The sequence below is a fragment of the Arachis hypogaea genome, chromosome 12 (assembly GCF_003086295.3).
Source record: "Arachis hypogaea cultivar Tifrunner chromosome 12, arahy.Tifrunner.gnm2.J5K5, whole genome shotgun sequence".
Taxonomy (NCBI): domain Eukaryota; kingdom Viridiplantae; phylum Streptophyta; class Magnoliopsida; order Fabales; family Fabaceae; genus Arachis; species Arachis hypogaea.
In genome coordinates this window covers 106307584-106326482 of record NC_092047.1, presented here as the reverse complement: position 1 = coordinate 106326482, position 18899 = coordinate 106307584, and the positions used below count along the sequence as shown (strand labels likewise).

The 18899-nt window shown below is 33.8% G+C and overlaps 2 protein-coding genes across 2 annotated transcripts; both read left to right on the top strand.

Moving 5' to 3' along the window:
- Nucleotides 1-332: 332 nt before the first annotated feature.
- LOC112728073 (PRA1 family protein B4) lies at nucleotides 333-1881 on the top strand. The gene has a single exon (XM_025778056.3). It carries the CDS (start codon nucleotides 804-806, stop codon nucleotides 1497-1499), a length of 696 nt encoding a protein of 231 aa, XP_025633841.1. The 5' UTR covers nucleotides 333-803; the 3' UTR covers nucleotides 1500-1881.
- Nucleotides 1882-5478: 3597 nt separating this feature from the next.
- On the top strand, nucleotides 5479-8899 carry LOC112728072 (probably inactive leucine-rich repeat receptor-like protein kinase IMK2). Its single transcript, XM_025778055.3, has 2 exons — nucleotides 5479-7849; nucleotides 8030-8899. Exons 1-2 carry the CDS (start codon nucleotides 5956-5958, stop codon nucleotides 8638-8640), a joined length of 2505 nt encoding a protein of 834 aa, XP_025633840.1. The 5' UTR covers nucleotides 5479-5955; the 3' UTR covers nucleotides 8641-8899.
- Nucleotides 8900-18899: the final 10000 nt, after the last annotated feature.

Sequence of the window (18899 nt, the reverse complement as noted above, 5' to 3'; positions counted from 1 at the left end):
AAATATTTTGTTAATTTTAAGGTTTATAATATAAAAAAATTTAATTATAAAATTAAAAAAATATAAATTTAATTAAAAATTTAATAAAATTGTAAAAATTAATAGAATAATTAAATTTAAAAATTAATTTTTTTTAAATATAATAATATATGATTAATTATTTACATAATTTTTTTTTCGAGGTTCAAGAATCAAGACGCGACTCATGACAGGGATAGAGTTTAAAGCGTGTTAATTAATTTCTAAATTTTTTGTTCGCCATTTCGCTTCATGTCTTGTAAGCTAATTAAGGTCTAAATTATACCCAAAATAAATTAATAGCAGCATTTGTGACCACTGATTCAAACCTTAATATTGAAACTTCTATAAACGACCACCGATCCCATTACCTGGCTCTTTCCTTTCCCATTCTCATACTCACCCAAAAATTAAGTAATCCGGTAATCACTCGAATTAAACATCCCAAAATAAATAAATGAAAAAAAAAATCCCAGAATAAAATAAAACACCTCTATAAGAAAACGCGTTGGTGACCACACGAGGGTGACGACGAAAAGAAGGAGCAAAACGCAATTATTTTGACTTGAACCCTTCCCATAAACGACACTGCGTTTTCTCCTCGTTGGTGCATTCCGAACCGTAACCATTAAGCAAAGTTAAAACTCTATTAACCCCTCTTCACATTTTTCTTATATTTATCTCCAAAACCCTGTTTCTCTCGCAAAATTCCAATAACCATTCTCTCTCTAAAAACCGATTCCTCCCCTTTCTCACTCTAAACGGTTACAACAAACCCCACAACGATGTCGTCCACCGCCCCTCCCGTCCTCCCAATCTCCAGCCACCAATTATCCACTCAAACAACCACCGCGCCGACAGTCGCCTCGGCGGTTTCCGGACCGGAGTCCGCCTCCTCCACCGCCGCTCTCCGCTCCTTCATCGGCCGCCTCACCGACTCCCTCCGCCACGGCCTCGACCAACGCCGTCCGTGGGCGGAGCTCGTGGATCGCACCGCCTTCTCCAAGCCGGAGTCATTTTCCGATGCCACCGTCCGTGTCCGCAAGAACTACTCGTACTTTCGCGTCAACTACTATGCCGTCGTGGCGGTGATTCTCGCTGTCTCGCTCCTCACGAATCCATTCTCACTCGTCGTCCTCGTCGGCCTCCTCGCCGCATGGACCTTCCTCTACCTCTTCCGCCCCTCCGATCAACCCGTTGTGCTCTTCGGACGCACTTTCTCGGACTTCGAGACGCTCGCGATGCTCTCTGCATTAACTGTCTTCTCTGTGTTCCTCACTAGTGTTGGATCTGTCATCATCTCCGCGCTCATGGTCGGCGTCACCGTCGTGTGCCTCCACGGTGCGTTCCGTCAACCAGAGGATCTGTTCCTTGACGAGCAGGAGCCGTCGCAGGCCACCGGTTTCCTCTCATTCCTTCGCGGCGCAGCCGCCAACGCCGCCGTCGCTTCCGCCACCTCCGCCGTGCCTTCCCGCGTTTGAACACGGTAATGGTATGTGTAGCTTGATTTCTGATCCGTAGAGATTCGGAGATCTGGAAGCTAAATCGGTGCTGAGGAAAAATATGATTCAATTTTTTGTTTTTAATTTTTTTTTCAAATTACTTTGATGTGTATTAATTGACAGATTTGAATACAATAGGGTGAATATGCTTAAATATGTATGGATCTTTTGTTTAATTTTTGCCTATTCGCCATTAATTTCGTTGGATCTATGAATTTTGTTAAGCTGATTCATTGATTCTTGGAAATCTTGAAGTGAAATTGTAGCAGGAATTCTTCTTTTAGGAAAAATAAAATAAAATACTTGATCTGTATTCTTTGAGAAGTTTGATTATACATAAAGGTGAAATTTGAATAGCAAATGTAATTTGATGGATCTCATGAATCAGGTTTTGTTCTATAAGTTTGTCATTTCATTGAACTAAACTGCATCACGGATTGACCGATCTAGTGTTATTTTGATTTCGGTGCAATTTTGCCTCGTGTGTATTTCTGATTTGATCTTATTATCCACCATTGTCGGTGCGTTGTTCATTGAACGACGCGTGTACTTCTATGCTGCTTAGGATTTAATCCAAGATACGCATCGGTGAAATCGGTGCTCCGTAAATGTCCCAAGTTTAGGAGATTGAACCTTCAGTTTGATAATTAATGGATGTCATATTACATTTCTAATTGTTTTAATTTGAAGCAAAGGTGCAATCTGATTCTATTTGAATCTGCATCGTTTGAAGCAAAGTTGCAATCTGATTCTATCTGAATCTGCATCGTTTGTTTATGATGCTCTAGCTTCTAGCTATTCATAAGGTCTTGCTAAGGAATCAAAGTGATAATGTGGTTTCTTCATTAGAAATAATCATATGGAACTTGGAGTCCATTGAAATTCAATCTAACGGTTAATGTTGGATGAGTTGACACACCGAATTCATATTAAGCTCTTCATTGGCAACAAAACGTTACAAGATTGAAGAACTGGGCTTAAGTCCGAAAAATTTGCATGAGTTTCATAGTTGATTAGGCCTTTTTTATGATTTGGGTTCATGTTAAGTTGGTAATTGATCAGCATCAAACTTGCTACTTCCAGTTAGAAAAAATCTAGCATGTTCAGTGAATTGTATGTGCGAGGTAGATATTGCTGTTTGTTGCATGGGTAGGATGGAAGAATATCTAGGAGTCCTAAACCATCTCTTTAATTTTCTAAATTTTAGAGTTTTAATAATTTTTTTTTCAAAAGCAAATATGTATTCAAATTTTCTTGGGTTTAAGACACGTGAAGATTATCAAATGAAAATATTTTTATAAGAAATATATATAGTTGAAAATTTTAATTTATTCATTATGTATTTATCAAAGTAAAAGAAAAAAAAAACTTTATGGTTTAAACTTTAAAGAGACATCTAACATCCTTAGTTTCCCTTCCTCTTCTAAACTCGAACCCGTTCCCACTTTCTTAAGACTTTTTAATTTTAAAAAATTAGTCTATTATCAATTTTTACTGAGTATTATTTTACAGGTTATTCCTCATTTTTTTTTTTGAAACGAAAGAGCTCAATACATAAGTGAAACAAAAAAATAAAGAAGCAACAAAAAACCAATACGTAACCGTAATCATCTATTAACTTACCAAGCAATAATATATTTCCTTGTTATTTTTGTGTTACTATCAACAACAAAAAAAATTTTCACATTTTACTCTGATAACTAAAACTAGACATGTTAATAATTTTTTTTATCCTTTTATTTTTATTCTAAAATATCCTCTTATTTCTTTCGATTTATACGTTTTAAATTATCGCAAAAAAGATATGAATCATTTCCTGCACTCCTCCTCCCTAAAAGTTGCAATTATTTATGATAGTCTTTGCTCTTGGATTCCCGAGTTTGGTAATCTACTCTAAAGAGAATAGGATCCTGAATTTAATTTTGACACTAATACAAATAGATTAGAAATGAAAACGTTATACTTGGTGCTGGTTATAAGTGTTACTGTATACCTGATATCTTTTCCTTATATCACCATCATTTTTGTTGTTTATGGACCTTAAAATCTAGATCACAATTGCGTGACCTCACCTATTAATGCCACCAATTTTTTTTCTTCATGTTTTTTTATGGAGAGGTCATATATAGAATCGGTATTTTATTTTTGTACTTAAAATAAATCTGTACTAAAATTTGGGATTTAATTTTGTTTCTATAAAATGGGGTCAGCTTTCAGTCACATACTCCCGTTGAACTCTTTTTATCAAGGAAAACAACGGTTTCTTGGTGCTCACTTATTCATCATGTTGGTCTAAAATGTTGAAAAACATAAGTACAATTATTCACCAGAGTTTCGTTGTAACTTGCGACTATGACAACGAAATATTATCAGGATGATAACTTAGTTCTTCCTAACATCATGATTTTTCAAAGGTTCTGCTGGGCATTGGTGCCCCATTTACAGTTCATGTATAATGATGCCTCCCTCAACTCCATGCATCTCATTAAAGATGAATTTTATTTTTGTTTTTTTTGGAATAATACAAATCATTCATCTCGCAAATAAAAAAAATTACTTTTGATAAAATTGTCCTACACTAACATATGTCTAATATAATTAGGAGCGCATCTTTTATCGTCGTTAGCTACATTTTTATTTAATGAGCCTTACCACATTACATTATAAACAATATTAAGGGTGTTACTGTTGTTTAACAATTAAAACTAAAATGTGTGCTAAAATCTTTAAGATATATATCTAGTTGCTTAAAGTTACATCAATTTTATTTTAAACATGTTATGTCTATACAGAAAATCATCTATCAAATTAATCATGATATATTTATATATAAATATATTATATAATTTATTTTTAAAATATATTTTATATTCTAATATATAAATAACATTTTTTTATATATACCTAATATAGTTGCTATTAAATATACTTTTATCTTTTGTACATATTTATTATTAAGTTTGACTAATTTATTTCAAGTACTAGCTTTTAGACCGGATATTGCTTTTTTATTTCTATTTTTATTTTTTTAATATTCAATAGCTCAAATTAGAGACACTAGAAGATTACTTGAAATCAACACTTACTTTTCCAAACTTTTTCTTTCAAATTTTAATATGATGGAATTGTATATTTGTATTAGTATTTTACTGATATTACATGATTAAGACATTTTATTAATTAAATTTTACTAAATTATTCTTATAATTTATTGAGACAATAAGAATCAATTTAAAAAAAAAAGAAAAAATACATAAAAAACTAAATTAAACTTAATTATAAAATAACTTATTTAGCTAATATGTTCTTTAAGATTTAGATAAAAAGAAGAAAACCGGGCAAATCCGGTAATTAACTAGTTTAGCCTACGTGACATACTATGATGCACGGACACACAGATACGGATACGGATACGGATACGAGATACGACACGATACGACACGGGATACACGGACACACAAATTTTAAAATCTTATAAAATACCGGGATACGACATATATATATAATATAAAGTATTTTTTAGATAAATTACAATGATATTTTAATATTTTATTAATTTTAAAATATAAATAATTTTTAAATAATTTTTAATATTTTTTAAATTGTTAAAAATATTTAAAATATTTTTTATTTTAATAAATAATAGTATATATTATTACTAAATTTATTTTAAAAATATATATTAAAAATAAAATTAGACATACAGACACGTAATGATATTTAAATAAAATTAAATATGTCTAAAAAATTTTTTTTTTATTAAGACAATTAAAAAAAGACACACTGAAATGAGTGTTGATGGATGTTGCATCCGAAGGTCCGAAATTGATAGGTGACACATTTTTCCTATACCAAGTTATTAATGATGATCACACTGATCAAAACGTGGCAAAGTGGCCCCATCGTTTTGAGGATCACATAATCCATCCAAAACCAAATCCAATGAAATGTAGCCGTTGGGAGTCACCAAACCAAACCTTAACTCTCTTCTGCTACATTGGTCTCTCCAGGTCCCAACCCAACCCGTTATTTGTATCTGAAAAATTCAGATATATGATATTAATAATAATAACAATGATGTTAATGTTAATAATGTAAACAACCATATAATATAACCAGTAAAACTAGCCGTTAGCAAATCACAGAAGAAAGAAAAAATAATGTGTACCCTTTGACTCATTCTACCACAGGAATCGATAACAATAACCCCACCCCCCATCTTTTCTTCAATCACATGCATTCATCAGAAACCGTACTCCATCTCCTTTTAACACACCCTCTCACTTTGCTCTTCCTTCACCCCTCTACATTGCTTTCTTTCTTCTTCTTCCATTGTAATACTAAACTAGCTACTACTCTGAACTTGGTCTCAGAAAGTGAGAATTTTTGTTTATAGACACAAAAAAGAAACCAACATAGATTGTTTCTTTTGTTCATGGAAACCAATAGTTGGCATGTCAATGGTTTCCACGTTAAGGGTAGTAGTAAAGATTCAATCTTTTTGGCCATTTTCATGTTCATTCATGTTTTGGCTTCTACCATTGAACCTGTTGCATGCCACCTGTATGATGGAGTGATTGTGACACAATCAGATTACCAGGCCTTAACGGCCATCAAGCATGAGTTCATTGACCTCAAAGGGGTTCTGAGGAGCTGGAATGACAGTGGTATTGGTGCTTGTTCTGGTGGTTGGGCAGGTATCAAGTGTGTCAATGGTGAAGTCATTGCAATTCAGCTTCCATGGAGGGGTTTAGGCGGAAGAATCTCAGAGAAAATTGGTCAGCTTCAAGCACTCCGGAAGCTGAGTCTCCATGACAATGTTCTTGCTGGTTCTGTCCCTTTTTCTTTAGGATTCCTTCCAAATCTTAGAGGTGTTTATCTCTTCAATAACAAGCTTTCAGGTTCTATTCCTCCTTCTATTGGTAGTTGTCCAATGCTTCAGTCTTTTGATGTTAGCAATAACTCACTCACTGGTAACATCCCTGCTAGTTTGGTAAATTCAAGTAGGATATTCAGGATCAATTTGAGCTTCAACTCACTTACTGGTTCCATTCCTAGGAGTTTCACCATGTCTCAATCCCTTACTATTCTTGCTCTCCAACACAACAATCTATCTGGTTCTATACCAGATTCTTGGGGTGGAATGGGAAAGGGAAAGAGAGTTCCCCAACTTCAAGTTTTGACCCTTGATCACAACCTCATTTCTGGTTCCATTCCTGTTTCTCTGAGTAACATGGTTTTGCTTGAAAATGTTTCTTTGAGTCATAACCATATTGGAGGCTCTATTCCAAGTGAGCTAAGTGCACTTTCAAGGCTTCAAAATCTTGATCTTTCACACAATGCCATCAATGGAAGCTTCCCTGCTAGCTTCTCCAACCTTTCTTCTCTTGTTTCATTGAATTTAGAGGGTAATAAACTTGAGAGTCATATCCCTGATAATTTGGACAGGTTGCACAATCTTTCAATGCTTAACCTCAAGAACAATAAGTTTAATGGCCAAATCCCACCAACAATAGGGAATATCTCTGGCATTAGACAAATTGATGTGTCTGGGAACAAATTCATTGGAGAAATTCCAGACTCACTCACCAAACTAGCAAATCTCACTTCATTCAATGTATCTTACAACAATCTCTCTGGTCATGTCCCTTCACTCCTCACCAAAAGATTCAACTCTAGCTCCTTTGTTGGGAATCTAGAACTATGTGGTTACCTATCAAAACCATGCACTTCACCTCCACCTTCAAATCTTCCAGTCCAAACACCAAACCCTTCTCCAAAGCCACATCATCACAGAAAGCTAAGTACCAAGGACATAATCCTCATTGTAGCAGGTATTCTCCTGTTGATTCTGTTACTCCTGTGCTGCTTTTTGCTATGTTGTTTGATCAGGAAAAGGGCTGCTTCAAGTAGAAAGGGTGCAAAGGCAACATCCAAGGCTTCAGCATCTGCAAGGAGTGTTGAAAAAGGTGGTGCTGGTGGTGAAGTTGAGTCAGGAGGAGAAGCTGGTGGAAAACTTGTTCACTTTGATGGTCCATTTGTGTTCACTGCTGATGATCTTTTGTGTGCAACTGCTGAGATAATGGGAAAGAGTGCATATGGAACTGCATACAAGGCCACATTGGAGGATGGTAACCAAGTTGCTGTGAAGAGGTTGAGGGAGAAGAGTACAAAAGGGCCCAAGGAGTTTGAGGCTGAGGTTGCTTCACTTGGCAAAATCAGACACCCAAATCTCTTAGCACTCAGAGCTTATTATTTGGGTCCAAAAGGAGAGAAGCTTCTTGTCTTTGATTACATGCCAAAAGGAAGCTTAGCATCATTCCTTCATGGTAAGTAGTAGTAACTAATTAGAACATCTTACCAAATTGAGTTTTTGTTTATTATTGGTTAATGTGAATGAAGATGTTAGTTTAGGAGGATCTCAGAAGATTAATCATTTATCTTCAAAGTAACATTCCATTTTAAATTCAACCATTGATTATGGTATTAATGTTTGTCAATCTATGCAGCTCGTGGGCCGGAAATAGTGATTGATTGGCCGACAAGGATGAAGATAGCAATCGGAGTCACACGCGGCTTAAGCTACCTCCACAACCAAGAGAGCATAGTCCATGGCAATCTCACCTCAGGGAACATACTCTTAGATGAGCAAACCAATGCACACATAACAGATTTTGGACTGTCCAGGCTAATGACAACCTCGGCGAACACTAACATCATTGCAACAGCAGGAAGTCTAGGATACAATGCACCAGAGATCTCAAAAACAAAGAAACCAAACATGAAATCCGACGTATACAGCCTTGGAGTGATCATCTTGGAGCTCCTAACTGGGAAGCCACCTGGGGAACCAACCAATGGAATGGACTTGCCACAATGGGTGGCTTCTATAGTTAAAGAAGAGTGGACTAATGAAGTTTTTGACTTGGAGCTCATGACGGATGCACCAGCCATAGGTGATGAGCTTCTCAACACATTGAAGCTTGCCCTTCATTGTGTTGATCCTTCACCAGCTGCTAGGCCTGAAGCTCAGCAAGTTCTTCAGCAATTGGAAGAAATCAAGCCAGATTTGGCTGCTGGTGATGATGATGATGACGGAACTCTCAAGACTGCTGAATAAATTAAAAGTTTTTTTTTTAAATTTAATTTTGAATTAGTAGAGAAAGGTTCTTTCAATATTTCATTCTTTATTTATTTGTTGATTATTTTGTTTTTGGTGAAATTTGTTGATTCTCAGTGTATGTACATAATCAAGTGAGGAAGTATGCTAAGCAGTTTTGTATTGAATGTTATAGTGGTGTGATGACAATATGATACAAGAAGCTATTGAATGTAATAGTTAATTTATGTTTTGAATATAAAGAAAGTTTTTTCGCCAATGATATATAGCTCAAATGACATAGTCTCTCCATACCCAATTAAGAGGTTGCGGGTTCGAGTCTCTTATCTTTGGTAAAAAAAAAAAATAAAGAAAGTTCCTTCTTATTTTATATACTGAGAAAAAAAAAAAACTAATACGGTAAAAATTTAATAACTAAATATAATAACTTCAAAAAAAGAGAACTAAATAAATAACTTCAAAAAGAAAAAAAAAAGGGAACTAAATATATACTGAGAAAAAAAAAACTAATACGGTAAAAATTTAATAACTAAATATAATAACTTCAAAAAAAGAAAACTAAATATAATAACTTCAAAAAGAAAAAAAAAAGGGAATATCTTCGGGAAGAGGCTAAATTTATCCATATATATAATAAGTTAATAACTGAGCTATTATAGCAATAAAAAAAAATAAAAAAAATGAAGTCACATGAAAGTAGAAATATACTTCAAAGGAAATTGACACTACACAAGTTAAAATGAAGAAAGTAGTTCCTCACTAAACTTCCTAAGTAACAGAAAACCAAAATATATGTTTAAACTTTTTTTTATATCATTCTTAAATTGATAATATTACTGTTATTTTAGAGATTTTATTTTTAATATAAGAATAAATTTACGACAAAATTTTATTAAATTTAAAGTAATATTACAAAAAAAAATGGTAATATCCACACCCATTATATTATCTTATACTACATTTGTATATTTTTTATTAGAATTTAATTTCCAATATTATCATAATAAAAAAATTTTATACTAATAATTAATTAAGTATTACTATATCTGTAAAAATAATTAATTTTTAAATTTATTACTTAAAAAATTATTTAAATATATAAATTTGATTGAACGATCGTATAAAAATTTGATACTATTATACTATTATGTATCAAAATTAAACTCCATTATTATCAATTTTTTTTTTATTAATTTGTATATTTTTCATTTTACAACAATTATACAAAGAAACTTAAAAACAAAAGAGAAAGGAACATAAACATTCTTACAAAATAACTAACCAATAATGATCGAGAGTTTTAATCTATTCTACTAATTATCCTCTTAGTACTTAAAAGAATAAAAACTTTAAATGATAAAAAAAATCAAAATTTTTTTATTTCAAAAATTAGAAGGATGAGTTATATAATTCTCAATATTTTTTTAATTATAAATTAGTGCACGCAAGGTCTTAGTCAATAATAATAATTTTTGTCTTACAACAATAATAGTAGATGAAAATCTTTAAGTGGTTATTCTAAGGTAACACCTGAAATCAAGGTGATATGAATTTACACGTGAGGTTCAAACTCTTTTGAGTGAAAATTTTGACTTGTTTGCTGGTCAAGTGGATCTGTCCGATGTGCTCGCTTGAATGGTGGTGGAAGATACCTACAAGGACTCCAATACTTAAATTAACAAGAGTTTTAAACAGATTTAAGTGAATTGTGATTGAAAAATGCTTGAATTTGATAGAGTATTTATAAAGAGATGTGATGACTTTGCCATCACTCCTATGCTATTCTATTTACAGTAATGGGCTATTTCTCTCCTAATTTTTGGGGAGTTATCTCATATTACAGTAGTAGATGAGCTGTGGATTATCTCATGAAGTGGTGCTTGACAAGATCTTACTTGTCATACAAGTCAAGTTGGGTATGGATTGTGGAGCTCGTGCCTCGAGTAGGTCGGGATAGATCTGTATGCTTGTCTGGGCCCACATGATTCGGCTTCTTTTGTTTTAAAGAGATTAGAGCAACAATTTTTGGCCAAGGCATCATTTTGGTAGCATTTGAAAAAGAGATAGAGACTAAAAGACAAAGACTGAAATAAGCCTCAGTATTGTGTTTGGTGTAAAGTGGGAGACAGAGATTGAAATAAGAATTATAAAGGAGAAAGTTGAAATTAATTCATTGAAATGTGAGTATTTTAGGTATAAAATATTTTTAAAGTTTTAGTTTCTGTCTTAAAAAATTTCAGTCCATTGTGCCCCCACTTTTTAGAAGTACTGAAATACTGAAATTTTAGGGACAGAGACTGAAATTTTAGTAGCAGTCTTTGGACCAACAAACATGATACTGAGTTCGAGTTTTCCGAGTACCTCAAAACAAACACTACGCATGGTAAGAACTAGGGGTGTTTAGATCCAAACCGCTAAAAAAAAATCGCAAAATCGCACCGATCCAAATCGAAAATCGAAACAAACCGCTCAATTTTGGATGTTTTTTAGATTTTGGATAGGTTTTATTACGGTTGGGTTCAGTTTGTGGTTCCACTTTACACAACCAAACCGAACAAAATCGAACCGCATATATAATAATAATAATAAGACCCTTAGTCTTTAGTTTGTTACTGTACTGGCTTACTCCCTTAGCAGAGCACTGCACACACCCCATTTTCCCCAAACAATTATACAAACCCTAACCTAAAGAAACCTCTCTCTTCACTTTTCAGTCTCTTGTATTTGTATCTTACACCTCACTCACTCTCACTGTCAAACACCGACGCCGTCCGCCGCCTCTTCTTCTCAATGATACCCTTTGCCGCCTCCTCTTCTAAGTGATGCTACTGCCGCCTCCTCTTCTCGGTGACGCCGTTCGTCGCCTCCTTTTCTCGGTAACGCCGCTATTGCCTCTTCTTCTCAGTATAATTTTTACTTGTTTTTGTTTAATTTTGTTTTCTTTTGGAAGAATTTGTTCTTGTTTTTGTTAAACTTTGTGTTAAATTTTGTGTTGTTCTTATTATTTTTGATAATTTGTCTTTGTTGATGAAATTTTGTTAAACTTTGTATTAAATTGAGTATTTTGTTCTTGTTGATTGAATTCTGTTTTTTTTTTTATCTTTTGCAAATTTTATATTTGTTCAGTTGATTTTAGTTTCTAATTTGAAGGTAAAAAATGTTAGCTTCACATCTTGAGGTAATATTTTTATTTTTTAATATGTATGTTAGTAACAAACTAACAATTCAATATGTTGATTAGTTGAGAAAAATATTAAAATAACATAAACTGATTAACTATTCTTTGTTATCACTGGATGTTCAAAACAGGGAACCAGAATTTACCAGTGCTACTCCATTCATCTTTGAATCAGTTAGATCTTCAAGACAGTTAGAGTCGATGTCGCCACCACAGCCGCAGTCGCAGCCACAAACTTAGACGCAGACACAGATGCAGATGCAGCCGCCACCGCGCAGTGATCAGAACAATGAAAGAACTAGATCTAAGAGGAGGAGAGGCAAAGCAAATATTGCTGATTTGTCGCCTAATCCTAACTAGTCTGAGGAACCAGGTACAGACACTAAAAAATCTGTTAAACCTAGATCTTGGACTTGAGAGCATTTTAAAAAATATAAAATTGGTCTCAAACCTAGGGCTATATGTAAGTGGTGTGAAGTATCTTATGCGGCTCATTCACATAAAAATGATACTAGCAATCTTAAAAATCACTTGTTGAGTCACTATAAAAAATTTTCAAAAAATTCACTTGATCCCACACAAAAAGCACTTGTTATGTAGCAACTTAAAAAAGAAGAAATGGGCTGGAAAATTATTTGATTGTTGTATTATTTTATTCTGATTTATGTAGACAAGCCCTTACTAGAATGATAATCATAGATAAATTGCCTTTTAGATTTGTCGAAGGGGAGGGGTTTCGTTATTTCATGAGTGTTTTGCAGCCAAAACTTCATATTTCGGGTAGATTTCAGTTGCTAGGGATTATTAGAACTTGTTCATGAATGAAAAACATAAGTTGAAGAGTGTCTTTATAAACTCAAATTAAAGTGTGTGTTTGACCATTAATTGTTGGACTTCTGTACAAAATTTAAACTATCTTTGCCTCATTACACACTTTATTGATTAAATTGAAAGTTGTAAAAGAGAATTCTTAATTTTTGTCTCATCAAGAATTATAAAGTTGAAACAATTAGTAGAAAGATAGAAAAATGTCTTTTAAATTGGAGAATAAGTAGAGTTTTTAGCATCATAGTTGATAATACTAGTTCAAATGATGTTGCCATTTGTTACTTGAAAAATAAAATGGAGGATGGAAATTCACATCCTTTAAAAGGTGAACATTTGCATATTAGATGTTGTGCTCATATCTTGAATTTGTTGGTCAATGATGGTTTGAAAGATATGCATTCTTCAATTAGCAAAATTAGAAATGCTGTTAGATATGTCCGTACTTTCTCTAATTGCATGGATAGGTTTAAAAGTTGTATTAAAGAAGGTAGGATCCAAGACTGCTCTTGTGTGCAATTAGATGTTCTCACTAGATGAAATTTCACTTACATAATGCTTGATAGTATTTTAAAATTCCAAAATGCCTTTAAGAGATTAAGTGAGAGGGATGCTGCGTTTGTAATGATGCAAGGAGCATTCTGTAACACCCTAATTACCCTAAGCCTTACCTCGCGCCGTAAAGCAAAGGTTAATCAGAGATTACGACAGTTCTAAAGCCCATACGTATAATATATATGTAAGAAATAATATAATCTAGATGCCCGATGAAGGATATAACTCAAAAACAGGATTTCAAAAGCGCAAAGCGTACTAATGAAGCTACTATCTTAAGGCATAAGAAACAGAAGTGATATAAACAAGGTAATAGTATAATAGTGAAATATCATAAGAAACTAGCCACGACTCGCGGAGTTTAAGCTGGCTAGCCATATACGGACCATACAAAAACCTAACAGTTTAAAAACAGCTTATACAAGTTTTTCTCTCATAATACAAGTCTCTAGGCAAAGACAAAATACAAAAAGAGAGATGTATAAACAAGATAAACCAAAAGACTCCAAAAGAATCCAAGATCCTCCGCTCCTGTCACCATCCAAAGTAACTCACCGAGGTGGGTTGCGACCTGCATCTGAAAAACACAACAAAGATATGGTATGAGAACCGGAGGTTCTCAGTATGGTAACAGTGCCCAATGATGTAGGATATAAGACCCCGGGATGCCAAAGGCAATCCTAAGCTCCATATCCATCACAAGATTCAAACTTAAGCATTCTAAAACAAATAAGCATAATAAAAACCTTATCATAAATAAACCGGGTAATCTATCTTAAGGGATTTCTATTCTAACCAAACACCATTGTCCCATAGCCTTCACCAACCTATCCTCCATGCGATCCAATCGCCACCGCCTTCCGAACCTCCTCAATCCTAGTAGAAAGCACAATTAATAACAATGCAAGTAATTCACAAGTAAAAGCATACAAGGCAAGTAGATCAATTAAGCAATTAGGCATGTTATTCAAGTAGGCATACAATTACAAGTCGGCAAAGCAAACAAACAGATAGAAAATGCATATGATGAATGCCTACCCTACTAGCTGTGATATCACATTGTCGGTTCAACTGCCAACCCGACACATCTCCATGAAGACGTCGCCCTTCGGATTTTTCATATGGGAACCCCCGAGATATAGTGCCCGGATCACTGTCCAGGTACCGGCGTCTGCACGCCCTATAGATCCGAAGGGATGCGAACGGGATGCTCTTGCCTTAGACCTCACATCTCAACATAAGCGGGATTAACCACCGTCCTTACGCCGTCGCCGCTACCTCGACAGGCGGGATTAACCACCGTCCCTGCCGGGCGCGTAGCATCTCATAATTTCAGTAAAAATATTATTTCAGTGGTTTTAAAAAAATATTTTTCAGTATACAGAGATCCATCATCTCAATCCGAGTCCTCGACTCATCTCAACCACTGTCCATTCATAACTCAGTTTCCAAATATCAAAAGTTCATCATTCCTCATCTCATACATCAATCATCCTTCACCTAACGTCAAACCATTCTCAGCACGCCAGAATCCTAGGCCTTCGTTTTCTAATTCATCATAAAATCATGTACTAGAACCCTTAAGTTATATTCCATGTTCTATTACTCAAAACTAGGCCCAAAAGTCTTAAAATGGTGTTATAGAAGCTTACAACCTTGTTGGGAAGGTAGAATGGTTGAAAAACAAGGAAAATTTGAGAAACAGGACGTGTGCGGCCGCACAGGGGTCTGTGCGTGCGCACGCCCAGGAAATTTTTAAAATGTGTGCTACGCACAGGGGTGTGCGTACGCACAGGTGGCAAAGCTTACAGAATCTGTTCACTCGCACAACCTGTGCCAGCACCCCTAACAGACTGGCTTTCCCAACGTGTGCGTCCGCACAGGTTGAAATTTTTCTTTAGATATGCGCGCGCACAAGTTGTGCTAGCTCTGCAAACAGAACGCACTTCCCTGCCTACGCGTGCGCACAGGTGTGTGCGTCCGTACAGGTCAAAATTCTCACAGGGTATGCGTCCACACAAGGGTGTGTGCTCGCACATATCAGAAATCATGAAATTCTGCAACTTTGCAGAATTTCAGATTTTTAACACCAACTTTGAATGATCATAACTTCCTCTACCAAATTTCAAATTTCACAACTTTATATCGATTTAAAGGGTTTTCAAAGATATTTAATTATAAACAAATTTCAATCAGTTTCAAAAATTGAGGCAAAAGTTATGATCGAGCAAAGTTCACCAAAAATCCAATTATACCAAAAGCCACAATTTACCAAATATTCACAATTCTCAAACCACCTCCAACCAAAACAACATCAACCTCCCATTTATAGCACAATTGCCCTCTTGGGTCAAAATTCATCACTTACCACATCTTTTCATCACATTTCACCATTCTCCAACCATCAATACCAATCATGCAATACCACAATAAATCCCCTTTCAACTCTTCAAATCACATAACCATATCATTAACATTAATTTCACATATATCTTAACATTATCAATCATCATACCTTTACCTCAATAATCATCACACCATCATAAATCATCATTCATTAACATTTCATACAACTCATCAACCATTATAATTCAAACCTATCTTATGGGTCACTAGCCTAAGTGTCCATGAATATTACATACTACATAGAGGAAACTGAAACTATACCTTGACCGATTCCCTTTATGCACCAAAACCCAAATGAGCACAAGCTATGCTTTCCAACATAATCCAAGCTTTCAATTACACTCCAATAAGCACAATTAAGTTCCAAAAGCTCCCAAAGCCACAATAATCAAACTCTTCCAACAGATTTAGATGTCAAAATCCAAGGCTAAGCAAGGCTTAGAGCAAATCTCTCTAGTTTTTTGTATGTGTTTTGTAGAGCTCTTCACGAGGAACGCGTAGCCGCAAACGGTGCGGCGATCGGAGCTCTCTAGCTCAAGATATGAGCTTTGGAAGAAGATGGTGAATAGTGCTTCTCCTTCCCCTTCTCCCCTTTCTATTTTTCTGCTGTGTGTTGTTGTGTTTAGTGGCTGGTGGATTCACTTATGAACCCTTATATATGTTGGGCTTGGGCCCAACTTGGACCCGATCCAACCCGTTAGCGTTTTTAGCCCGTTTGGCCCAACTTCAGGCCAAACCTTTAAAATTAACGCCCGGTTTTCCATTTCTAACATTTTTCTAAAGTTTTTGCCGATTTTCACGTTTCTCATGCAGTACCGGATAGACTTGAACCAGTTCAATCGGTTCAACTGTCGGTTCGCGGTTTTTTGCGATTTTTCGTAGAAAGCACATTTTCTGACTCAGAAAGACCTACTGAGTCCAAAAATCACCTTTAAATCCTCAAATTCTCACTCTAAATTTTCGGAATCTAATTTGGACAATATTAATTACTTGATTATCCGGTTGATTTATTGCGGTTCTTACAGATTCCAAAGAATGAAGATTGGGATAATGCAAGATGCTTTATGAGGTTTTTAAAGATTTTTTCCGATGTAACCAAAAAAGTCTCAGATTTTATATTTATGACCTCTTCTTCATATTTTCATCACTTTTGTTCAATTCTTAGTTCTTTGAAAACTTAGTTTGATAGTAATGACATATTACTTAAGGGTATTGCTACAAAAATAAAGGCTAAGCATGATAAATATTGGGGTAACTTGAGGAACATGAATATAATGATTTTTGCTGTTGTGGTACTGGACCTTAGATACAAGATTAAGCTCGTTGAATGGAATTTTCAAAGGTTATTTAAGAAGGAGGATGCTGATTTTTTATGTGGCAAAGTGAAAGAAGTATTCAATGACTTGTTTAACAACTATAGGGTTGCTCTCAATAGTGATCAAACACATCAAACTGCACAACACAGTCAAGATGTGGATATAAATGATAGTGCCTTTGATGATGTTCGCTTTACAGCAACATTTGAAAAAATGATATACAAGCGAGAGTCTCAACACAAATGAAGTGGATTTGTATCTCATGGAGTCCCTGGAAAGATTAGTTGATCCAAGTAGTTTTGACATCTTAATTTGGAGAAAAGTGAGCTCTAACAATTACAAATATCCTATTCTTAGTCAAATTGTAAGGGATATTCTAGCTATGCCTGTATCAACAGTTGCTTCTGAATCCGCCTTTAGTACTAGAGGTAGAATACTTGATCAATATAGGAGCTCTCTTACTTCAAAAACTATTGAAGCTTTGATTTGTGCGCAAAATTGGTTTCGAGCCAATTCATTGCCAATGAACCTTGAGGAGTGTTTTGAAGAATTTGAAAAATTTAAGAAAGGTATGTTTTATTTTATCTACATATATTGATTAATTTTACTATTTGATAATATATTTAAGTAATTAATATTTATTTGATTATATTTTATTGTAGAATTTGAGCCAATTTTTTAACTAATAGATGAAGAAGAGTCTAATGATAAATTTGATTAGTGATGAGTACTTCACCTCTCTGCTTGGAGTTTTTTATGTTATGTTTTTATTAAGATTTGTATGTTATTTAATTTTGTATTGTTGAGATTTGTTTTTATGCTGAAGAATTATTATTTTATTAAGATTTGTTGAATTTGTTGGATGATGGACATGTTACTTTATAATGTTTTTGGAATTTATATTTTATTATTATATTAGATTGTTAGACAGGTTACTTTTTAATATTTATGGGATTATTAGTACTTTAGTAGTGTATATTTATACTATGTCAGGCAGCATTAATTTTGTAGATTAAGTTATTATTTTTTATTTAAAAAACTGCAAATTCAAACCAATCAAACTGCTTGTGATCGGATCGGATCGGATCGAATTTTCAAAAGAATTCATCCAATCTAAACTGCACTGCACATAAAATAAGTATTTAAATCGGATGACTTTTTTTCCTTAAAATTAAACCAAACTGCACCGCGAACACTTCTGGTAAGAAAAGTTATGTTTGGAAGAGAGAATGAGACCGTGAGATAGAAACTGAAAGGCAGATTAAATTAAGTCTCTATATTGTGTTTGATGTAAAGTGTACATGACTGAGTTATGTTCTAGTATACTGTTGAAAAAAGAAGGGTGAAGTTAGATTTAGAATTTGAAAAGTTGAACTATAGTAATTTTAAAAATAAATGTTATTAAAATTTCATCTCTGTCTTTAAAAATTTTAATCTCTTATGTTTTCACTTTCAAAAAGTACTGAAAGAAATAAAATTTTAATTTTAGTCACTAACTAGCAAACACAATACTGAGTCACAACATCAATTCCTACTTGTTAATACTACTTAATATTAGATATGTAAGTATATAGTGTATATGAGTGTTGTAATTGTAAATTGTAATATATAATAACTAGGATTGGGATTATCCAAACCATCCTCCAACCCAAAAAAAAAAAAAAGAAAAATTATAAATGAGTAATTAGAATAAATTATTAAAATTATACTCAAAATTTTATTATGATGACAAAAATAATTCTTCAAGATATAAATGACAAATAAATGTGAAATTATTTAAAAATACTATAAAAATAACTAATGAGTATAATATTTTTATAAGTGATAAAAAAATTTTATATTTAAAAATAATTTATCCATTTAATTCAAAATTTTTGGCGATATTTGAATAACTATTATAAAGTGCATACAAACATCGAATTAAAATTTGATTTTTATTTTTTATTTTTTTAAAAAATTAGTCATTCACAAATAATTTT